This window comes from Eublepharis macularius, chromosome 6 (genome assembly GCF_028583425.1).
Source record: "Eublepharis macularius isolate TG4126 chromosome 6, MPM_Emac_v1.0, whole genome shotgun sequence".
Classification (NCBI taxonomy): domain Eukaryota; kingdom Metazoa; phylum Chordata; class Lepidosauria; order Squamata; family Eublepharidae; genus Eublepharis; species Eublepharis macularius.
This window is the reverse complement of record NC_072795.1, coordinates 54847098-54871857: the sequence shown is the minus strand read 5'-3', so window position 1 is coordinate 54871857 and position 24760 is coordinate 54847098. Positions and strand designations below refer to the sequence as shown.

Below are 24760 nucleotides of genomic sequence, written 5' to 3'. Positions count from 1 at the left end.
TCTCCATTTCAATAGTTCATTTAAAATTTCAACTTACTTAGCTTTTCCATGATCTCTTCATCTGACATTTTAGTTTTCTTTTTCTGCTTATCAGCTGATTTTGCAGCATTGTCACCGGAGTCACTAGATGGTGCTGGGATGGGATCTATTACTGACCTTGTGTAAATCTACAGAAAACAAGATCTTAATTGTTCCTCCATGTTGTGACTGCACATTAGCTTCAAAATGCCACAGAATGTTAAGATTTATGGAAGAAGACTTATTTTTTTTAGTCTATACATATCAAACACTAGTAGATTCTATAAACTAATATGGAATGTTGTCTTGGGTTCTGCAAGTGTTAGATTTTTTTTTTAAGACAACTGACCACGCATACGTTCCTGTAGTTTGTAGCCATATGAATTCTATATAGATTTGAGGTTTCCCATGAATAGGGTTGTTACAACCCCTTTCTTTCTCTTGGGTAGATTTGGTCTTTAATCCTTTTATTCTTGCCCCTCTTGGTAGATTGCTGTCACCAGAAATTAAATTCCAGAATAACTTAAATTTCTCCTTTTAGTAACATGCCCAGGGGTCAGGCTTTTTCATGGTACTATATGGCCCTGAGGAAAGGAATGGGATATAGGAATGGCAGATACTCTGGGATATAAAAAAACAAAGTAAACTTTTATTTTTACAAGAAGCGTATCATATTATTTCTAAAACTTGATGGTTTCAAAAGAGTAGTTCTCAATTCTTGAAGTTACTTTACTTAAACCCAGTCACATAGATCTTCTTCTCAAGCTTCACACACAGTTTGCCTGCTTTTGATATTAATATCTCTCTCAATTACAAGCAAGACCTTTTCTCAGGCACACACACAGTTTTGCCTGCTTTCTCCTGACTGAATGTTCTTTCATAAACACACAGTTCAGGCTTCCACACAGGTTATATTTCTCTCAGACAACATAAACAAGCTCAGGCTGCACACAGCTTGCCTCTCTTGCCAACTGAATCTTTTTCTCCACCCTCAGTCTAAAACTGCATTCACTCCACCCACACTCTCAATCATCAACCAATCATATCACTCACTCGTCCCTCTCTTTCAGCCCCACTCTTCATCTATACCACACAGAGCATTTAAAGACACATACATGCATTTACTTAAAATCATTACAAGGGTAAAAAAGGGCTTTCCTAAACAACTGTGGCTATTTGGAAATTTCACAGTCCTTGACAAGCACAAGCACAACAATGCTACATTTGGTACAATACTACACTAGTAATTTTTTTTGCGCCAAATTAACAAGTTGTCAGGTATTTCCAAACTCTAGAAACAAATGTTCAAATTCTCGGTCCTTTCTGCCAAGTAAAGCCATAAGAATGCCATAAATACATAATCAGTAGCCTATGCACAGTCTTGAGATAGAAAGAGAAATGTAGTAAATTCTGGCAAACTGAGATCTGAACTGGATATTTGTTAATATATAGGAACACTGCACAGAGCTGCACAATGAACACAGGAGTAAGAGAAATGGCAAAACTGACTCACTGATTTTGTATGGTCTGGCCGCGGAGCAATAACTGGAGGAGGCGCTTCATCATCCTCTTCCTCTTCAGTTGCTGTAGAAGGCTCTGATACTTTTGCATTGGGCTGTAAGAAGTGTTAATAAGGAGGAAAATAAAATAAATTAAGCGCTGTTACTGAGTGTTTTAGAAAATTTTCCACGAGATATACGCTAGAACAGTAACCTGGCATACTACAACAGTTTAGAATAATGTGCCATTCCACCTGTCAGTAGTCCTAAATTGACATTTGCAAAGCCTACACCAAGTGTTGCCAGCTGCAGCCACTTTTATGTTGTATTTCATGGCTGCATATGGTCTACACATGTTCATATACATAAGTTTAATTAATGCAAACTGTACCCTACAAAATAGAGGCATACACTTTGGGCCTGCACACACCTAGTTCTGCACATGTAGGTCCCTCTGCAACCATGAAACCCATGGCACAACACAAGTGGAGCCAGGATGGATGCACAATGCAGGGCAAGATAGGATGCGGCAATCACAGTCACCCATTATGGGCACATTCTGAACATCTGTGTTTATTTTGAAAGGCCAAACATGTCCAATAGTCTGAAATTTTAAAGTACTGGAACAAACTATCTGTTAGGCAGCTAATATTTATCAGAGTAGTAACTTTATATTGATATAACTCTAAACACTGATATAATCACATAAGCAGTAACATCTCAAATATTGGAAGTGCGGCTTAGAAAGAATAATGGCTTAAGTATAATTCAGTAAAATTCATTTCTGTCTTTTCAGTGCCTTGCATCTCAAAGAATACAATGAAAGCAGATGCTGCATGCAGAACACATCATCATCATCTTTCCAGGTTCCATCTCTGATCAGCCATCATGGCACATCATCACATGTACTGGGGTAATGCATAATACCAAACTGGAGATTAGCAGAACTGATCTCACAGCAGACACACTTTCAATTGAGTAGTGCAAAGCAATCCAATACCAGAGAAATTACTAGGGTATTTTGAAATACCATACAAACATCTATATAACATTTAAAAACATCAAGAAAGATAGTTACTCTATAGGTAAAACAGATCCACTTTCTCTATCTGTATGCTCTTTAGATAAAAGCTGAAGATACTGTCATCAAAACTGACCACTTGATCCTATTTGCTGTTGAGTTGGCATAGCACCACAAACAATGTGGTTGTGAGCTGTTTTATAATACAGTGCTTAGTATTACGTGTTGTATGGAATAGAATCATATTGTCTGTATCAAGCTGCTACAGTAGTTTAATATGACTGGATGGCATCAAGCAAGAGTACTCCTGAAAAGATTTAAGGAATAATGAGCATACTTACTGCAGGCGCTCCTGAGGGGAAGCCATCTTTGTCTAGAAAAGAGAGAGATAAAAATTATGTCGAACATGCACACCTAGATATTTTAACTATCTGTAATAACAGAACATCAGTATGTTCAACAAGGGTTGAGACCACAGTAAACTTACTGCAAGTGCTCCTGAGTGCCTACAACTGCTAGGAACAATACACAAAAATAAAACATGACCTGTTGGCAAGCTTAATATGTAAGTGTGAAAAGGCAGCAGAGAAGAGGAAAACAAGGGAAAGCAAAGAAAAACAATCAGAGAAAGCCAGAGTAAACAGTCTAGTGACTGAAGTTATAAAAACAGAGGGCTAAATGAAAGACGGAAGGCCATTCCAGTGGTAGGAACTGCAAAGGAAAAGGATCCAGGATACAGAGGAGGAGGGTATCAACTTTCAATGAAGTTGATGGGCACTAGACTCAGGATGAACAGAACGGAAGATTTGTATTCACTTACTGTGAAGCTTCCTTCTCGGTGGTTGGGAAGTGGGTCAGTCTGACTGACGGGAAGTAGCTCCTCCTCTTGCTCAGGGTCGGTCGAATCAACGATCCTCTAGGAGGAGGGCTCTTCCCTGGTAGACCAGTTATTTTCCAAGCCCTCTAGACTCTGCTGTTTTACTCAGTCTCTCCATGCCAGATATTCTGTAACAAACTGAACACTAACTTAACATTTCAACCATACTCAACATTATAACTCTAAACTTGGGTGGGTTTGACTGACCCACTTCCCAACCATCGAGAAGGAAGCTTCACAGTAAGTGAATACAAATCTTCCGTTCTCCTGTGGTTGGAAAGTGGGTCAGTCTGACTGACGGGATATACGTCTAGCAGTACTACTTAGGGGCAGGCCAAACGACACATTCATAAGGCATGCTGAAGCACCCTTCTACCGAATGCTGCCTTGGCCGAAGCTATCTTGTCCACCTTGTAGTGCTTAGTGAAAGTATGCACTGATTTCCAAGTGGCTGCCCTACAAATCCTGTCTAAAGAGGGGAAGGTTCTATACGCTGCTGATGTAGCTGCCCCTCTCAAGGAGTGGGCCGTGATTCCCCCTGGAGGAGAAAGCTGCCTAGTCTTATATGCTAGCGTAATGCATTCCCTAAGCCATCTGCTCAGAGTGGAAGTGGATACCTTCTGCCCCAGAGAGCTCTTCCTGAAGGAGACGAATATGTTCTCCACTTTTCTAATCTCCTTCGTCCTGTCTAAGTAATAACTGAGAGCCCGTTTGACATCTAACTTGTGCCATTCCTTCTCCTTGTCATGTTTAGGATTATTACAGAAGGAAGGTAGTACAATATCCTCCCCCCTATGAAAGGTAGAGTTCACTTTGGGAATGAAGGATGGATCAGGTCTCAGTACAACTCTGTCATTATGGAATATACATAATTCCCTGTTTACTGACAAGGCCCTAACCTCGGATACCCTTCTAGCTGAGGTAATCCCCACTAAGAATAATGTTTTAAAAGTCAGTTCCTTGAGAGGGCAAGTAACCATTGGTTTGACAGGTCCCTTAGTAAGAGCATTCAGCACCACATTTAGGTTCCACATAGGGAACCTATGCACTTGGGGTGGATTGATTAGCATTGTCCCCTTAGGAATCGTTTGATGTGTGGATGACCAGAAAAGGGCACCCCACTCCTAGATCCTCTAACTGCGGAAATGGCTGCTATCTGCCTTTTCAAGTTGCTGGTGCTAAGCCCTTTGTCCAAACCTTCCTGGAGGAAGACAAGTATCTCCTTCACAGATGCTGCTAGTGGATCAATGTCCTTCTGTCTGCACCATGTATCAAATGTCTGCCAAGTTTTGTTGTAACTTTTGTTAGCGGATCTCCTCCTGGAGGCCAGCATGGTGGTAATCACACTGTCTTCATAACCTAGCCCTGACAGTTGTTGACGCTCAATCTCCAGGCTGTTAATTTCAAGGATGCAGGGTCTGGATGTAACATCTTCCCCTGGTAGAGAAGATCCTTCTGCTGAGGTAGACTCCACGGTTCCCTGATGGACAAGCGTCTCAGTTCCTGAAACCAGGGTCTCCTCGGCCAGAAAGGCGCAATCAGAATCACCTCTGCCCGTTGCTGTACGACCCGTTAAAGTACTCTGTCCAGTATTCTTATTGGTGGAAAGGCGTAAAGAACAGCCTGGGGCCAGTCTTCGCTCAGTGCATCTGTTCCTAACACCCCCTGTTATCTTAGTCTGGTGAAGAACTTTGGTAGTTGAGAGTTCTCGCTCAAAGCGAACAAATCCACTTCCAGACTTCCGAACCTCCTGCATATCTGGGAGAATATTTCCTTGTTCAGTGTCCACTCCGCTTGGTCGACACTGTTTCTGCTCAACCAGTCCGCCGTCGTGTTCCGTACTCCCGCTACATGTACAGCTTTTACCGATTTCAGATTCTGTTCTGCCCAAAGCATGATTGTCTCCGCCTCCATGTTCAGATTCCTGTATCTGTTTCCTCCCTGTATGTTTACATACGCCTTTGCTGTAGTGTTGTCGGTTTGTATCAGGACATGGTGTCCCCTCAGTACTGTCTGAAGTTTCCATAGTCCCATCTTGATGGCCCTCAGTTCCAGCCAGTTTATGCTGTTTTGTCGTTCTTGTACTGACCAAGTACCCTGTGCCATGTGGCCCTTCGTATGTGCTCCCCATCTGGTCAGACTCGCATCCGTAGTCAGCACCGTCCTGACCGTTTCTCTGAATCTCTTTGAATCTGTCTGGTGCCGTCTGCCAGTTCAATTCCTCTTTCAGTAGATCTGGTATCGGTATCTGTTTGTGTCCGCTGCGTGCTATGACCCGTTGAAATGGCCGTAGTAGCTTCTGTATTGGTCTTGAATGAAATCTGGACCACATCACCGCGTCCTGACTGGAGACCATCATTCCCAAGAGCTTAGTTAGCAGCATGACTTCCGTCATTGTCTGCCCATGAATTACTTGAGCCAACGATCTGATCTTTACTTGTCTCTCTTCTGATAAGAACATACTGTCCAAAACCGTGTCTATGGTCACTCCCAGATGCATGATCCTTTGACACGGGGACAGCTTGCTTTTGCTCCTGTTGATTACGAAGCCGTGGCTCTCCAGGCATGAGATGGTAGTTCGCACAGCTTCCACCCCCATCTGAAGAGATGAGGACATTATTAAGATGTCGTCCAGATAAGGAAAGAGATATATCCCCTGTAGTCTGAGGAATGCCACTAAGGTCACTAGTACCTTCGTGAATACTCTGGGGTAAGACTTGAGTCCGAAAGGAAGAGCCCTGTATTGGAAGTGCTCTCCGTTGTACGCGAAATGAAGATATCATCTGTGTCTCTCCCTGATAGGGACATGTAGATAGGCCTCCGAGAGATAGATGGATGCCAGAAAATCCCCTTTCTGGATGGCTCCCGTTATTGATCTCAATGTCTCCATCTTGAATTTGGGTGATGCAATGAATTGATTTAGCCAGCGCAAGTCCAGAATTGCTCGGATGTCTCCATTCTTCTTTGGCACAGTGAAGAAAATTGAGTACCCTCCCCTGTTCCAATAAGGAGTAGGTACCTGTTCTATGGCTTTGATCGATAACAGGTGTTGGATTGCCCCCATCATTTGAAGAAGATGTTTTGAGTTTAAAGGCTTCTTCTGTACACTGACTATCCGATTCGGGGGTAGGGACTGGAACTCCAGAGAATAGCCCCTGAATACTGTCTCCAGTACCCATTTGTCCGTGATTGTCATCTCCCATTGTGAGGAAAATTCCTGGAGCTGTCCCCCGATCAGTATGGTCGTATGTAGCCCATAGTCATATCTGCTGATTCTTCTTCTGGCCCTTGGCTTGCTGACTGGTTTTCTGAAAGGAAAAGGATCTGTTATCACCTCTAGGTCTTGGTTGCCATCTGGTCTTGTAAGATCTGGAGGAACTCTGTCTGAAGGAACGCTTGGAGTCACGAAAGGAATGCCTCTATTTTGTCTTTGCTTCCCTCTTCTTTGACGGAAGGACCCTCTTCTTCTCTGTGTCCTCCACCAATTATTTGTCTAAGGCTTCTCCAAATAGTTTGGTCCCCATAAATGGGATTGCTGCCACCTTGCTCCTAGCAGGGGGATCCACGTCCCAATTTCTCAGCCAGGTGTTCCTTCAAGCTGCGACATTGAAACCCATCGCTCTAAAGGCCATTTGGAATGAATCCAGAGTAGCATCTGCAGCGAAGGCTATGGCCAAGGCAATTTTCTTGACCTCATTCTTAACCTCTTTTGGCACTTCTCTCCCTGCTGCTGCCAGGTTGGATGCCCAATTGAAAGCTGCTCTGGCGAATAAGGATCCAGTAGCTGAGGCTCTGAGTGAGGCAGCTGAGGCCTCAAATTCCCTCCGTAAGGCCTGCTCAATCTTATCCGAGGGATCTTTGGGCATGCCTTCTGCATCCATAGGTAGCACTGATGTGGTAGCTAGGCTGGTTACTGGATCATCCACGATCGGCAGCTTTATTTTTCTTGCAGCCTCCAGAGCTAGGGAGTAAAACTTATTAAACACCGATTGGTATGTTTTAGGCTTAGCAGGGTTCTGCCTTTAGTACACTATGAAAAATTGCTGGAAGAGGCACTCCTGTGTTTGAGGCAGTCACTTTAGGAAGCACCTTTTCCAGACCTTGAGGGAAGACCGGATCTAGATCCTCTTTTCCTGTATTTGTCTGAGCAATCTCTAGGGTTCTCAGGACTTTAGGGAGCAGTTTAGGAAAGACCTCCTGGGGAAAAAGCCTGGTTTGTATTAATTCCCCATTCTGTTCATCAGAAAGCTCCCCTGTGATGGTTAGAAAGCTCAGAGTCTGACTGGATCTCCTCTGAAAGACTGGAATCTCCTTCCAGATATTTCACTTGCTTTTTACTTTTCTTAGCTTTAGGAGGGGTAGAGCTGTGTGTAGGCCTGGGTCTCTTACTTGGCCCTGGGGAAGATTCTTTCTGTGATGTCCCCTGATCCTTGATCGTGTCCATAATTTCTCTAAGCCCCTTCTTGAGTTCTGTTCTAATCCAGGCCAGTAGGTTTTCTTTAGCCTCTGGCCCTGCCAGGTCTAATTGGCTGCTCTCCTGACCAAAACCAATGTGGCCTTGTGAAGACTGAGTTGAGGCAAGGGAAAAGGAAGATTCCAGGCCTTCGGCCCTGTCTGGAGCCGTGTTAGGCCCTTCCATGTCTCTCTTGGCCGCCATTCCCACCAAAACTCACTCCCGCCTAAGTGAAAGGGGGAGGGGGAGGGGAGAGAACATAGAGAGAGACAGTAAGTGGTCCTTGTCAGCACTGAGTGGGCTTCTGAAAACAGGTTCCCCCGCTGTGCTAAGCTCAGGCCTAACTGCCCTCCAAACCCAGTGTCCTGCAGGGTCACTTACTGGGCTTCAGAGGGTGTAGAGGCTCTTGCTGCTGCTGCCACCATCAGCGTGCTTCCGCGGCGCTCCGCTATTCAGTTGGCGCGGCGCTCTGCTGCTTGCTGCACTCTCGCCGTGCGCCTCCTCCACCTCCCCTTCCACTCCGGGTTGTGTTCTGGGCAGCCAGCTGCGAAGCGCACTCGAGTGCAGCACAGCCCGTTTCAGTGCCCACTTCGCTCTTCCCTGCTGCGCCGAAAAAAAACCGCTGTAGGTTTTGGCGCCTCTGCACCGCCGCGGTTGTTAAGGGTGGTCGGACGCCTTCTGTCCGATCCGATGTAGAGGAGTGGAGGTCGGGAGGGAGGGTTGGGGTGGAGGGACAAGCCCTTCCTTTTCCCCAGGAGGCAGTAATCCTTCTCTTTCTTCTTCTTCTTCTTCTTTTTTTGGGGGGGGATCGGTGCTCAGCAGAGCACAGCGACTCGACTCCCTGCACGGCAAAAAACTGGTCTACCAGGGAAGAGCCCTCCTCCTAGAGGATCGTTGATTCGACCGACCCTGAGCAAGAGGAGGAGCTACTTCCCGTCAGTCAGACTGACCCACTTTCCAACCGCAGGAGAAGGAAATACTTTCTTACTGAACAAGTGACTGAAATATGAAACTCACTGCTAGAAAATATAGTGAAGACCACAGGTGAAGATGGTTTTAAAGGAGATTAGACAGATTCATAGAGGATTGGTGGCTATTAGCCATGAGGACTAAAGGGAACTTCCACAATCACAGACAGTAAACCTGTGAATACCAGTGCCAGGAGACAACATCAAGAGAATGCCTCAGACCCTATGGTCCTTTGTTGGTCCTCCAGAGTAACTGGTTGGCCACTAAGTGAGACAGGATGCTGGACTAGATAAACCACTGGTATGTTTTTATCTTTGGTTTAACTAAAAGATTTGAGTATATAGAGTGAATAGTCTGAGAAGGAGCATAGAGAAAAACAGATGCCAGATAGGAGGAAGAGAATGGAGATATTTAAATGTTCAAGAAGCATATAAAAAGGGGAGGATAACTAAGAACACGAAACAGAAATGTGGTAGATTAATCAATGATTACGCTATCCTATGCTTTTCTTCCAGCATTACTAGCTCCTGGTAACACAAGCTGACTAACCAGCTTTCTCATCCTCTGGATCAGCGTTAAGACTAGAGTAACTCTACTAATTTTAGCCACAGATTCCCTTAATACTTTCTTGGCTTTCACCTGGGTAATCATTACATGCTGAGCCAAGTCTTTCAGCTCTTTTTCATGTCTGGATCATAGCCATTATTACAATTTTTCCTGTTTTCCACAAACACCTGACCTTGTAGAACTTCATTACATGTCTCATTTAGTGTTTTACCACTGATCAACAGGAGCCTGGATTTCCCCATGAATTTATCCAGAATTTGCTCAAGTCATACCTGTTGCAGACAAGCTCAGATACTTCTGTTTTGCTGTGTCTTTAGAATCATAGAACTTCAACACATCTAATACAGCCTGAGGGTTCTTCTTTTGTTCTAGCTTGGTGATATTTGAGGTTTGTAGCAGCCGAGCCCACTGCTCTGGCATTCCCTGAGAGAAGAAGACAAAATTGATATACTTTACACCTGAATTTATGATCATAAACTAATCAGTTTTTTCAAGATGCTGACTCTACTGGTACCCTGAAGAAGTGAGTAGTACTGGACATCCTCCACCTCCACCCAGGATCATTTAGATTTTACTACACAATGTATTTTAACTTTAATCAACTGACTACAGGGCTTTCAATATTCTACAAATATCCTGTAAGAGTAACAGGGAAAAAACTTTGTTCAATAAATTTTACAGTGGAAAAAAATAAAAACCTATGAACACTTGTAATAAGGACTTGAAAACATTCTTTTTCATTACAGCATTATGCCAACTGCACTCTTAACAGAGCCAAGTGAGGTATACTTACAGTGAATTCTCCAGTAACAGCATCAAAGCCAACATGAATGGTATGTTCAAAGTCTGATGGGGGAGAAATTTCAGGCCTCTCTTTTTCCTTTTTCCTACTCCCTACAGAAAAAACAAAATATTTTACAAAACTATTCAGCATACAAAAACAGGGTTTCTCACCTGTAACTGTTGATCGTCGAGTCTCTTCTGTGCAGACACACATTGGGACTGCGCAGGCGCAGGCCAGCCGCGGAGAAGATTCTTTTAGCTTCTAGAAATGTGACGGGGACGTTCGGGCCCACCGCGCATGCGCGCCGGTGTTCCCGCCAATTTTGAAGTACAAGTACCCGAACGTCCCCGGCATTCCCTCAGTTCACCTGAGCCGCCTGAGAAACAATGGAGAAACCAAGCACTCACAGCGGGGCAGGTGGGAGGGAATGTGTGTCTGCACAGAAGAGACTCGACGATCAACAGTTACAGGTGAGAAACCCTGTTTATCGTCGTCGTCCTTCTGTGCAGCCCCACATTGGGAGAATAGCTAGCATCTCACCAATGGGGGCGGGTGTGAGTGTCTATGAGAACAGAGAGTGCAGAACAGCCGTGCCAACAGCGGATTCACGGCGTGCATTCACGTCTATGGAATAATGTTTAATGAAAGTGTCAGCGGTAGACCACGTTGCAGCTTGGCAGACGTCTTGGAGTGGCACTCCTCGCAGGAAGGCAGCAGAGGCAGCTTGTGCTCGAGTAGAATGAGCAGTAATCGACAACGGGCACCCAACTCCAGCTTGCTGATAACAAAGTTTAATTGCAGACACAATCCAGCGAGAAATGGACTGGGCAGAAGCTGGCGAGCCCTTGCGAGGGCCAGAGTAACATAAAAACAAGGCAGGAGACTTCCTGAAACACTTGGTGCGATGTAAATAAAACAATAAAGCACGTTTCACATCCAATGTGTGTAGAGTACGTTCCTCTGGGGAAGAGGGTGTAGGAAAAAAGGAAGGAAGGACCACCTTTTGACGCAGGTGAAATTTTGAAACCACCTTGGGCAGGAACTGCATACTAGTGTGGAGCATGACCGTACCGGGGAAAAATTGCAGGAAGGGGGGGTCACACCTCAGAGCAGACAACTCCCCAACCCGCCTGGAGGAAGTGACTGCAACCAAAAAGGCCACCTTCTGTGTGAGCAGAGGCAAGGGACAGGTAGACAGGGGCTCAAAAGGGGAGAGCATCAGACGGGAGAGCACCAGGGTCAGGCTCCACTGAGGAATAGGATGGGCCCTAGGAGGAAAGGACTTTAGTAGGCCCTTCAGGAACTGTTTGGACAGCCAATGTGCAAACACAGTCCTCCCATCAATCTGCTCATGGAAGGCAGCCATGTGCACCTTAACACTGGAGAACGCCAGGCCCTGGGAGCACAGGTCCAGGAGGTACTCCAGAATGACAGGCAGCGGGCAAGTGAAAGGGGAAACCCCTTTGGGGGCTAACCACCTAGAGAAACGTGACCACTTCCTCTGGTAGGACAACCTGGTAGACGGTTTTCGGGCATTCAGAATCACATTAAGCACCCTAGTAGAGAGGCCTAGTCTGGGGCGCAGAGGAGCCAGGCAGTCAGATTTAGCACTGCCACATCGTGATGCCACACTCCGTCCCTGAGTAGCAGGTCTGGGGCGTGTGGCAGCGGGAGACACCGCCCCTGTGACAGGGAAAGTAAAAGGGGGAACCAATCCTGGCGAGGCCACCGAGGGGCAATCAGGATACAATGGGTTCGGAAGGCCCTGATCCTGGAGAGGACCTTGTGAAGGAGCGGGAAGGGCGGGAAGGCGTAAAAGAGCCCTGGAGACCAGGGTATCTGGAAGGCATCCCCCAGTGAACGATGGCCAATCCCGGCCCGGGAGCAAAACAGCGGGGCTTGTCTGTTGTGGGCTGTGGCAAAGAGGTCGACCAAAGGCGTGCCCCATGTGCGGAAAACCTTGTGGAGATAAACCGTGTTGAGGGACCACTCGTGCTGGGGCAGAAACACCCTGCTCAGCGTGTCTGCTGCTGTGTTGTTCTCCCCCGCAATATGAATGGCCCTGGGCAGGACGTTGTTGGCAATGGCCCAAGTCCAGAGTGTAGTCGCCTCCTTGCAGAGCTTGAGCGAGACCGTTCCTCCCTGCTTGTTGAGATAGTAACAGGCCGTGGTATTGTCCGATAGGACCTGCACCCGCTTGTTCCGAATGACATCTGCAAAAGAAGCAAGGGAGTAACGGATCGCTCTAAGCTCTAACAGGTTAATGTGCATGCTCATTTCAAGGGGGGACCAAACACCTTGAGCAGACAGGTGTCCACAACGCCCTCCCCAGCCTAGATTGGAAGCGTCCGTGAAGACGGTGACCTCCGGCAGGAAGGGACCAAAAGGACAACCCTTGGACAAATTCTCAGGGTCAGTCCACCACACCAATGTCCGCTGTATCACCCTCGGGACGGAAAACCCACGGTGTTGACTCATAGTGAGGGGGTTGAAAACCCGAACAAACCAATTTTGTAGAGGCCTCATGCGCAGGCGTGCAAAACACACCACCCCTGTGGAGGAGGCCATAAGGCCTAACAACGTTTGAATCAGGAGGGCAGTTTGGAACCGGTTATGCACGAAGTGGCGGGCCAGGGAGGACAGCCTGCTCAAGCGGTCCGGGGGTAGATAAGCCCGGCCCAGGAGAGAGTCAAAGTGGACCCCAATGAATCTAATGCTCGTACCAGGGGACAGGACCGACTTCCCCAAATTGACCACTAGCCCCAGACCGTCTAGGACGGACAAGGTGAGGGCGATAGAGGCCCGGAGGGAGTCAGAGGAGGGACCCACCAGGAGCCAATCATCCAAATAGGGATAAACAAAACAGCCACTAGACCGTAGATGTGCCACCATGGTGGCCATACATTTAGTGAACACCCTGGGCGCCGAGGCCAGGCCAAAGGGCAAGGCCGTGTACTCATAGACAGCACCTCCACAGGTAAAACGGAGATATTTCCTGTGGCCCTCAAAGATGGAAATGTGGAAGTAGGCGTCTTTGAGATCCAAAATGGCCATCCAGACGCCTGACTCTAAGAGTTCCAACACCCGGGACAGGGTAAGCATCCTAAACTTCTCCACCTTCAAGTAGGTATTAAGGGCCCGAAGGTCCAAAATGGGACGAGACCCCCCATCTTTCTTATCCACAAGAAAGTATCTTGAGTAAAACCCCCAAGGGGAAGTAGAGACATTGACCACCCGGACAGCACCTTTGGCAACCAACTCCAAAACATTATTTTGTAACACAACATTACAACAAGAAGCACAACGGGGTGGGTGCGAAAGAGGGGGTGCAGTGGTAAACGACAACTTATAACCACGGGCCACAACAGAGAGGACCCAGGTATCCGTAGTAATGAGTCGCCAACGGGGCAAGAAAGGCCGTAGCCTGTCCAAGAACAGGACATTAACAGCGTCCTTGGAGACCAACTGGGAAGCGTCCTGGTCTAGTCAGAAGACCGTGGGCTTCTGCGCTGAAGTCGAGGGCTTGGGCGAAGGAGGCTGCTGTCGTCCCTTGGACCGGCCGGAGCGTCTCGAAGAGTGGCGCTGCTGGCCAGAGTAGGAACGGTGGCCATAGGATTGACCGGAGGGGAACCGTCCTTGGCGCTGGTGGAACTGCTGGTAGGGGGACTGATAGGACCGGAACCTGCCGTACCGATATCTCGGACCCGTCTGCGGAACCGAAGGCGCAACCCCGAGCGACTTGGCCGTCTGCTGGTTCTTCTTCATAAGAGAAAGGGACTCATCCGTTTTCTCTGAGAAGAGCTGAGGACCTTCAAACGGAAAATCCTCGACCTTGGCCTTCTTCTCGGGGGGCAGGGCAGTAGATCGAAGCCAGGCGTGCCGACGCAAGAGCACTGAGGATGCCATCGCACGCGCCGCGGAGTCGGCAGCGTCCTTGCCAGCCGTCATCTGTTGCTTCGACAAACGGAAAGCCTCAGCCTGGAGAGCCTTGACCAAGTGACGGCGATCGTCGGGGAGGTCAGAGAGGTAGGACGACAGACGCTTCCACAAGAAAAGATTGTAAGAGCCCATTATTACTTGGAAATGGGCGATCCGGAACCCCAGGGAAGCCGAAGAATACACCTTCCGACCAATTCCATCCAGCTTTCTCCCCTCCCGATCCGATGGAGCCGAAGAAGAGCCCCGTCGGAACCGAGCCTGACCCTCCTCGGCCACGATGGAAGAGGGCTTCGGATGGGCAAAGAGGTAAGGGCAATCTTCCTGTTTGAGGCAATAATATTTCTCAACCTTCTTGGCCGTAGGCGGTACAGAAGCAGGGGTCTGCCAGAGTGCCAGGGCATTGTCGACGAGATCCTCGACAGGAGGAAACGCCACCGAGGCAGGAGAGCCCGAATACAACGGCTCCAACAGCTTACTCTTGGGTTTGGAGGTCGTGGAGGCGACGTCGAGCTCCAGTGCTGCGGCCATTCGGACCATCTGCTCTGCAAACACCCTGTAATCGTCATTAGGGGACGATGAGCGGAGCTCCCCCACAGCATCATCAGGGGAAGGGTCAGAGGCCGTGTCCGACGAGTACTCAGGCGGAGACGCCAAGCCCTCATCATCCTCGGAGTCGGAGAAAGCTGCTGGGGTCTGTGTCGGAACCGACGGGCGGTCAGCCGGAACCGAAGTAGAAGGCTGGGGTGCCGAAAGATGGCGACGCGGCTGAGTGGCAGGCGGAGCTGGAGGCAGAGTGGAGGGCGCCGGAACCGTGGCCAGGGGCACCGAAGGACCAGGCAGAAAGGGAGCGGACTGCTGAATCCAAGCCACAAAATCCTGCCAGGAGGCCACGTTCCCTAGGCCCGGGACAGGCTGCCAAGGAGGCAGAGCAGCAGGCAACGGAACGGACCGGTGAAACGGCGCTGGAACGGAGAAGACTGGCTGCGATGGAATGGAGACCTCCGCCGGAACCGGAGCACACGGCAGAGAGCGCTCAAACTCCTGGAACGCGTCCGAAAATCCACGGATCGACTCACAGTCGTCGGGAATCACCGGAGGAGGTGTGTGAGGAGGCGACGGGGTATGGAGGAGACTCCGGACGTCCTCAGGAGGAGGGGCCGGTCCAGGAGAGGAACCAGCCAACGAGGCCGGGGCCGGCGACAGAGCACGGCGCTTGGCCTTTGACTTGGCCTTTGCCTTCTTCGGCGGGGGCTCCGAAGAAGCCTCGGTGGCCACAGGTTTCGAAGAAGGCTTCGAAGAAGCACGTTTCTTCGCCTTTCGACTGGACGGAGCACTCACGGAACCGGAGGCGATAGAACCGTCCGGAGCGGACGCCTCCGTCGGAGCCGAGACGAGCGGTTCCGACGAGTGATGAGGAGCCGGCGAGGGGGCGACAGAGCTGGGCTTGCTCCCGGACGACCCAGAGGTTTTGGGCGGCAGAAGGTTGGCGTCCCAAAGAAAGGCCCGGAGCCTGGCCTTGCGGTCGTTCCGCGCTTTCGGAGTGAAGGCCATGCAAAACTTACAGCGCTCCACGACGTGCCCCTCGCCCAAACAGATGAGGCAGAGGTCATGACCATCAGAGTGGGTCATTTTAGTGCCACACTGTTGGCATTTTTTAAATAAAGCGGAATGGGACATAGTGGAGGCGTTTCCCAGTCAGAAGGAAACGGCAACTCACAGCTAGAAGAAAGTCGGAAGACACAAGCGACAGCTGAAGAACCTTTTCGAACGGCGGCGAAAAAGGAACTGAGGGAATGCCGGGGACGTTCGGGTACTTGTACTTCAAAATTGGCGGGAACACCGGCGCGCATGCGCGGTGGGCCCGAACGTCCCCGTCACATTTCTAGAAGCTAAAAGAATCTTCTCCGCGGCTGGCCTGCGCCTGCGCAGTCCCAATGTGGGGCTGCACAGAAGGACGACGACGATCAAGAGTTACATAAACCCTTTTAAACTGAGTAAAGCTATCTACCAGTACTTAAAGCAATTATCTTTATACCGAACCATTAGCTGCACAAGTATCCCATTCTACTACTCTACATAACAAAACCAAGAAGGACCCTAAAACAACTGTCATGCATACCTGTCATGTATATCTATCATTGTACAAAAACATCCATATTCTCCTCACCTCGACATGGATCAACAGAGACAAAGCCATTATAAATACTTGTGCATTATGAAGTTCCCCAAGCTCAAGAACTCATTTTAATATCTTCATCAAATGATGGTTTGTTATTGAATGTCCATCTCATTTGTTCAAACTGAGAAACCAGCTGTTTGCACAGCAATCTTTACTCTGACGTAAAAATACAGAAGGCAAGTAGATCTCCTCTCACAGATCCTGAAGAAGGAGATAAAAAACCATTCCGGCCATACTTTAATACTGATCTTCTACTTAATTCCAATTTCTCTTTTTTAGGGTTAATTTTGTTATACAGAATTCCTAGAGGGCCTGCTATTTTTTCTCTTTTCCCATTCTACTAGTAGTCAATAGAATATCTCAAACATGTACAACATCACATTTCACCTAATTTACAAAGAATTAATGAAGCAGTTTTTATACCCTTCATGAGTAAGTCAATGAAGTCTTTATATAGCTGGTAAATTCAACTTACATCCTACAAGCACAGATACAAATTCTTGGTTGCTACTCTCAATTTGTCTAAGGATAATTCAAGCAAGGTATGGAGCAACAGAACTATCACAGGCCTCGATTCCATCCCATGGGTTGTTTTCTAGTAATTAGTGTGTCTTAGGCTCCATGTGTACCAAATTCCAGGTCTCTAGGTACTATGGAAGCACCTTAGTATTAATACCTCCATGAGAAATACAGTGATTCCTGAACATTTAATTGTATCCACTATTTTAAAAGTCTTTTTATGCCTTATTGAAGACTATCATAGTTTAAGGCCATATAATTGATTACAGAAGCCACAGACAGAAGGCATTAAAGGGGCTAAATTACACTTTTCCTTGTTGACCTTTATCTAAAGTATATATATATATTTAAAATCATTAAAAAATAAAGCTAATGCAGAATGTTATTTGAGCACCCCTGGAAACATCCCTGAAATCCTGATAAAAATTCTTAAATTATTAGTTGAGTCTGGCTAAAGGGAACTCATAAAACCATTTGATACCAGGGAATAACCCAGGTTCAATGAGAGCCCCACCAGACATTTCCCCCCAAAGACCAGAAGCATGCACACTTCCTCAAAATAAGAGGTGGATTAATAGGCCTTTGTGCACAGAGGGTGTGTATGTGCACACAACATTGGGAGGCTGAATTTTTTTCTGGTGGTAGCAGCCCTGCACAATTCATGATTGATACTCCAGAGATACCCCAGCCTCGGGGAGGGAGATGCTGCCAAAGTGAGCTGAGATACTGTATGTGGCACTTTGGGTTAAATTTTAACTGTTCCTTCCAATTTCTAAGAAAATATCTCATTCTTCATGTTTTTATCAATTATGTTACAATTTAAGGGCACCAAGCTGTTCAAATAAATTCTTCTTTTCTCAATAAAATACAAGAATATTTTAAAACAAACACAGGTTCATGTTAGCCCAGAGATATGGTCAGTTAGTCATCAGCTTTAGCAGCAGCTGTTTGCACCTTCATTAAGCAGGCTAGTGAAAGGTCATACATGATTTGCACTGCAGTTTAAACTGTAATTTCTTGCTGATGCTTCTAATGCCTCTATTTTAAATAAATATTTATGACCACCCCCATGTTTTCAGAGCAAGGCAGAACACAATGTAGACTGAGCTGCATTTTGTTTCTTAGATAGAGTATCAATATCTTAGATAAAGTCACAGATTAAAGAAAAAACAGTACTGCTCCAAAAAGGACTGAAAAATCCACGAAGAACACTGACTAATTCACCAAACAAAATGTTTTGGAAAAACTGCTCTGCAATATTTTGAAAATTACGCTAAGGAAAATGCAAGCATTTAAGCAAAATGAACTAAATTCTGCTGAGTTGCATGCTAGACATGATAAAATCTTGATATATTAGACTTAGTGGGCTTCCTAGCAAGCAAAAGACCGTACGTTTTTCAGGAACTTACTTTTATTCCAGGTTGGCTTGTTTTACAAATTTATACATTCTTTGTGTTGTCGAAGGCTTTCACGGCCGGAGAACGATGGTTGTTGTGGGTTTTCCGGGCTGTATTGCCGTGGTCTTGGCATTGTAGTTCCTGACGTTTCGCCAGCAGCTGTGGCTGGCATCTTCAGAGGTGTAGCACCAAAAGACAGAGATCTCTCAGAGATCTCTGTCTTTTGGTGCTACACCTCTGAAGATGCCAGCCACAGCTGCTGGCGAAACGTCAGGAACTACAATGCCAAGACCACGGCAATACAGCCCGGAAAACCCACAACAACCATTATACATTCTTCTTCAACCTTGACATTACCTTAAAAAGGTACAGCATTTTTCCCCCTAACGTTCATATTGTGTGGTGATATTGAGCAGGGCTACCTTCCTCTACATTTGTAATTCAAACCAAAAAGTGACCATTTTAAACTGGCTTCTACAAGTCACCTCATATAAAAATAATGTTATGGAAGCAGGCATATTTGAAATATATACTTTTCAGCTCAAGCCTAAGCTTACAATTAGGTGGACAACTAAAGATGATAATGATAACTATAACGGAAGATACAGAGGTAAGCATTTTTTTCTCTCTTGGGTCATTTTCTCCACAACATTTAAGCTAATTTTTTCAAATCCTTATAGCCTCCAACCCTCAAATCATCCACCACTTCAAACTGCACAGGGTAGTAACACAATTAAACTAATTTTATCCAAAAGTGAGTTTAGAGACATTTAGTAATACAAAAACTTGTAAATCTGCTTTGGAGCAATGAATTATTTGTTTACTTATTTAGAACATTTATTAATCACTTTTCCAGTTTAAAGGAACTCAAAGTGGTTTACAATATAATAATTTATTCCTTCAGACTTTCTGTTTTGGAAAAATAGCAGGGGGGAGGGGGATGCAGGAGGCCCTCTGCTCCATGCCATTGTCCTGAGCGCAATGAGGCTCCTGGGAACTTTAAAAATGCCTTTTCCTGAAGATGCTGTGTGACTACCAGGAAAACAACTGGATCTGCAGAACCCAGACCAAATTCGTCAAAAACATGACATGTAGTCTGGCCCTGTGTTACAGGGCTCCGTGTGAAAGGATACCCACTAAGTGACTAGACTGATACTCCGTTTACTTAAAAATATTTTTATGTCACTTTTCTACCCAATTCAGGGTCAAGGCAGCAAACATTAAAACATTATATACATTAAAAACATTATATACATTAAAACATTATATATTTTTCAAAGCACATTGCAGTAATCCAATCTTGATGTTACCAGGGCATGCACCACAATGATAAAATCTTTTCTGCCCAGGAAGGGCCACAGCTGGTTCACCAGCCAACGTGGGCAGAAAGATGCCCCTAGCCTCTGCTGCCACCTGTTTATCTAACAGGGGGCCCAGATCCAGCAGCACTCCAAAACTAAAAACCCACTCTGTAATGGGGAGTGCAACCCCATCCAGAACAGGAGATATCTTCATTCCTAGGTCAGGCCTTCCCCGCTACTGGTATAACTTCCATTTTGCAGGGATTAATTTCAGCCCTTATTAGTCCTTATCCATCCCAAAACTGCCTCCAAACACTTGCGAACAGTTTCCACAGCCTCCTTGGGATCTGCTGGAAGCATGAGACAGAGCTGAGTGTTATCTGCACATCGGTGGCAACTCAGCCCAAATATCTGGATGACCTCTCCCTCAAAGAGGGACAGGTAGTAAAGCAGGAACTAGTTTGTTTTGTTCACCCAGCCACGCATATTCAGCAGAGATTGGTCTTTTCCACACAGGTCTTTTTCACTGGTTCTTAATGCACAGTCAAAGTACTCTGATCCAGTCTCCAAACTGCTTCTAAAGACTTTTTTGTGTTCTACTTGGAGAAAGGCTGCATCTGCCACAGAATCAATCTTTCCCCAGCTTTTCTGCAGCCTTTCTCCCTGTGCACGTACTCCAATGTTTTTTCCCAGCAAAGTCAAACCAAGGCTTTTTTGTAGTGAGAATGCTTTCTTCAGTGTGGCCTGTCCCTGTCCTGCCGGTCACTCTCCCCTTTATTCCTCTGCATCCTGATTAGCTGAACAGTAACCAATGCCAGTTTTCTTCCTGATTTTTTTTGGTAAAAAAATTAAATAGCAATGTTGCAATGTTGGTGCCTTAGTTTTTGGACATTTTTTTAAAAAGTTTAAATAGCAAGGTTGCAACTTGGTACCATTAAAAAAGATGGGGGGGGGACCTTGATACGTTTCCTCAGCCAATCAACTGAGAAAACAGAAGAGTTCTCAGATCAACTGACCAGTCCTCAGCAGATCAACTGAGGAAACTGATTAGCTAACAAAACGGAGGTGTTCTCAAAACCCACAGCAGAAATGAGACTTTTTTTAGTGCAAAAATACAAAATAGACACCACTTCAGTTCAACTCCCTCTAAGAGTAAAATTTAAAAAATCAAAGCAGTATGGGGCCAAAACTGATGAATAAAGTGAATCCAATCTTCATGGATTGAATACACAGGAAGCCTGATGTAAAGTTCACCATGTAGAAGAGGCCATAGTTCCAGCTCCCCACCCCCCACCCCTGATTCCTCTCCCACTGCTGAGACAGACCAACAAACAGCAAAGACATACCTAAGTAGTTCAGCTGTATTTGCCCACCTGAGGGAACCATATTGGAGCCAGCTGTTACTTCTCTCTTTCTATTTCTGATCCTCTGCTATGAGGAAAGCACACAAAAAGAGAAGCAGCCAGCCTACCACTGTATTTGTCACATAGGAAGTCATCTTCCCAGACTTCAGCGTTGGGTTTCAATACAATAAAAGACACAGACATCATTAGCAACTCCTTCTTCTGGGAACCATGTCTTGAAGTTACAAAACACAGCATCTCACCTTTTTCAGTGCCAGAGAAAATAGAGATGATCTTGTTCCTGGGTTTTTTCTCTTCTGGCACAGAGGGCAGAGGTTTCAAGCTATGATTAGCACACAACGGGTCTTTGCCTCCTGAACTGAAAATAGTACTGCTCATCCGAACAGGTGGCGCTGGGGGCTTGTCTTCAAGTTCTCCGTTGTCAGACATGATACTCAATTGCTAAACACTCTGAAATTGAATAGTAACACATTTAGTCTGTACAAATACATTTGTATAATAAAACCATCTTTCATCTTGATTGATTATCCCATCACATTCAACCCCTCTCATACTCCTTTAATATCATCCACAGTGGAAACGGACTTAAACATTCCCAAGGACACTGTTAGGACAAATGACAAAGAGCTTAGGCACCAGACTTTAATGATATGTGTTTCTCTCCCCAATTCTATATATACACTCTTCTCATACTTCTACAAGACATCATTGGATGGACATACAAAGTTTTGCTCATGTTACTGCAAAACAGAAGACAGCAGCCTTGCAAGCGTCCTATGAAGAAAATAGAACTGGAGACTGAGAGATATCCTTCAGTGTCTTTATTTCCATGCTAACATTTGTCACCAATGGACTAGAACTTGATCCATCCCACAAGAGCAGGAGTATTGTGATTCAGTTAAATTCTTCAGTTTTTAAGCTATTCCTCTCCTTTGTTTTTAAAATATTCAACTTCACTGGGTTAGCCAGTTTGGTATAGTAGTTAAAAGCGCAGGACTCTAATCTGGAGAACCGAATTTGATTCCCCACTCCTCCACTTGAAGCCAGCTGGGTGACCTTGGGTCAGTTACAGCTTCTAGAAGCTCTCTCAGCCCCATCCACTTCGTAAACTGCTCTGAGAGGGCATTAAGTTGTCCTGAAGGGTGGCATATAAATGTTATTATTATTAACATTAATGTACTTTTTAAAAAAAAGTTATAAACACCCTTGACAGTAACATCCACGTCAGCTGAAAGTTGCTTGTAGCATTTTGAACATTGTTTCAAACAAATACACTGCCCATTTCAGCTCATTAATGTACCCTTTTTCTAATCCAGGGGTTCCCCAACGTGGTGCCCACCAACACTTTCCCTGGAGCCCACCAAGGGGTTTTAAAAAATGACAGAGGCAGGTAGGGCTTTTGCCCAGCAAGGCTTCTGACTGACTATGCAAATTTTTTTAAAAATTGTTTTGGCAGTAGCTGCCACCATAGCTTAAGGATTTTCACTGTGTGCCTGAAGCCAAGCTGTGGCAGCCATTGCATGATTGGCTCCACCTCCTACAGTAGCCATTTTGTGGCTATGCCCATCACACTGTGGAATTCTGACCACAAAGGTGCCTATACACTCAAAAAGATGGGGACTTCTGACTTAATACGAAAAGTCACAGTGAGTCACACATATACTAATCTAACAAGTCACTGCAGTTGCCAGACAAGCCTCAAGAGTAAGGGCATTCCACAAGTGAGGTGGCACAACTGAAAAAGCCCTGTGGTTGACTGCTCACCATCTCACAATCACAGACAGCAGGGCCGGTGAGACAGTTCTTAACTGGCAGGCTGGACAATATGGAAGAAAGTAGTTCTTCAAGTACCCTGGTCTCAAGCAATTTAGGGCTTTTAAGGTAAGAACCATTACTTTGGATTTTGACCAGAAACAAACGGGCAGCCAGTGCAGATCTTTCAGCACTACGATGATACAATCCCTGCATCTTGCCTCTGATAATAGTCCAGCTGCTGCATTTTGGTCAAGCCAAAGTTTCCAGACTGTTTTCAAAAGCAGCCATATGTAAAACACATTACAATAATCTAACCTGGACATAATCAGAGCATGGATTACTGTGGTCATTGCACTTTTCGAGGAATGGCTGTAAGTGGCATATCAGCTGCAGCTGATAAAAGGCAAAAGTGCCACAAGTGAGAGCTGGGCATTCAACTGTAGGCCACAATTCAGCAGTATCCTCTATCTACAGACCTGTTCCTTCAGGAGTGCAACCTCTACAAGAAAGGCAGACTCCTCAGGCCTAGGAGCAGCATTATCATTGACCAGGAGCCCCTCTCTCTTGTCAGGACTGAGCTTCAGTTTATTTGCACTCATTCATCCTATTATCATCTCCAGGCCCCTGTTTGAGATTTCCACAGACTCATCTGACTCAGCAGTTAAGGAGAAGTATAGCTGGGCATCATCTGTATATTGGTGGCACCTTATTCCAAAACCCCTGGTGATCTCTTCCAGAGGTTTCATATACATGTTAAACAACATGAGGGACAAGATGGAACCCTGAGGGACCCCATAGCATGTGCAACTCCAAACTAGGCACTGCATTCATGAACTGGCTACATGACTCAAAGTGATACTGTACCCTAATTAACACTAACCAGAGAAGGGGTGGGGAATTCATACAGGTGAAAGGGAGAGAGTGAAATTTCAATATAGTCTGATTTTTCTAGCTAAAACTTCAGAGGTAATGTTCACAGGCTGTTATGCAATTCCTGGAGGACTGATTGTGATTAACCTGGGTAGAAGTGGCCTATCTGGTACTTCTGTTACCATCTTGAAATCTTGTACTGCCTGTTCAACAAATCGTGAGCCAATCTGTAGTGATACAACAAAAGGCGAAAAAGACCTATTATCTTGGATTATTTGAGACAACATTCAGTCCTGGGAAACAGAAGAACAATAATCTACTGACTTTCACAGAGTTGATGAGAGAATATGCTCCTGTTTAAAGAAGATTCTTATTTTCCTAATATTTGAATATACATATCCAAATACAACGGACATGTTATATGTAAAGCCCAAGCATCTATTTTCATTGCATTTGTTTTAAAATGCAAGTAAGTATAGTGAAGGACAAACACTCCATTGAGAATTTGCTGTAAAATTCTCAATGAAAACAGGCGCACCATATCAAAGCAGACTATTCCCATTGTTCTAGAATGTTATTAGCAAGAAAAAGAGAAGATAATGGGAATCTTGCTTCTATTATTTATCTCCTGTTTTGCATGCACCACACCCAGGGCCGGATCTAGGGTTGCTGGTGCCTGAGGCAACCCTAGTCCAGCCTTGCGCGCGCAGTGTGCGCGCGCTCCCAGCGCGGCGTGATGTCATTTTGGTGATGTCATCATGCAGGGGCGGAGGCAGCGGGCGGGGCTGGGAAGCCCCCCGCGCCATTCGCTTCTCCGCAGGCGAATGGCGCGGGCGGCCTCGCAGCCCCCCGCACTGCCTTTCGCCTGCCCTGCAGGATGGGGCGGCTGGCTTGCCGTGCGCCCCCTGTCCTGCAGGGCAGGCAAAAGGCAGTGCAGGGGCCTGCGAGGCCACCCACGCCATGCGGCTGCCCCACAGGACAGGGCGCGGCCAGCTGCCCCCTCTCATGCGGGGCAGGCAAAAGGCAGTACGGGGGGCTGTGAGGCTGCCAATGCTGCCACCTGCACGCTCTGGCAGCTGGTAGCTGCTCCCGGCGCCCCCTCCCTGGTGGCGCCGGGGGCAGACTAACCCCCTGCCCCCCCTCGATCCGGCACTGACCACACCTACAATACATTTAGAGAGGGGCCTCTCAGAGTGCTATGATCATTTTTTTAAGTAAAAGGTTTAACTAATGCTTCCAATTTGAAAT

The 24760-nt window shown here is 46.3% G+C and overlaps 1 protein-coding gene across 3 annotated transcripts in view; it reads right to left on the bottom strand.

Annotated features, from left to right (window-relative positions):
• Nucleotides 1-24760, bottom strand: part of PAK2 (p21 (RAC1) activated kinase 2) — a 68607-nt gene that overhangs the window by 13780 nt on the left and 30067 nt on the right. For 2 of the 3 annotated variants that reach the window (XM_054984130.1, XM_054984131.1), the window contains exons 2-7: nucleotides 21130-21337; nucleotides 10198-10298; nucleotides 9677-9827; nucleotides 2880-2911; nucleotides 1532-1633; nucleotides 38-167 (exon numbers count right to left, since the gene is read on the bottom strand). In XM_054984130.1, coding sequence (XP_054840105.1) covers nucleotides 38-167; nucleotides 1532-1633; nucleotides 2880-2911; nucleotides 9677-9827; nucleotides 10198-10298; nucleotides 21130-21316 — 703 coding nt within the window. In that variant the 5' untranslated portion in view covers nucleotides 21317-21337. Of the gene's footprint in view, nucleotides 1-37; nucleotides 168-1531; nucleotides 1634-2879; nucleotides 2912-9676; nucleotides 9828-10197; nucleotides 10299-20869; nucleotides 20927-21129; nucleotides 21338-24760 lie in introns of those variants that run through there. The other variant, XM_054984132.1, reaches the window with a different exon arrangement.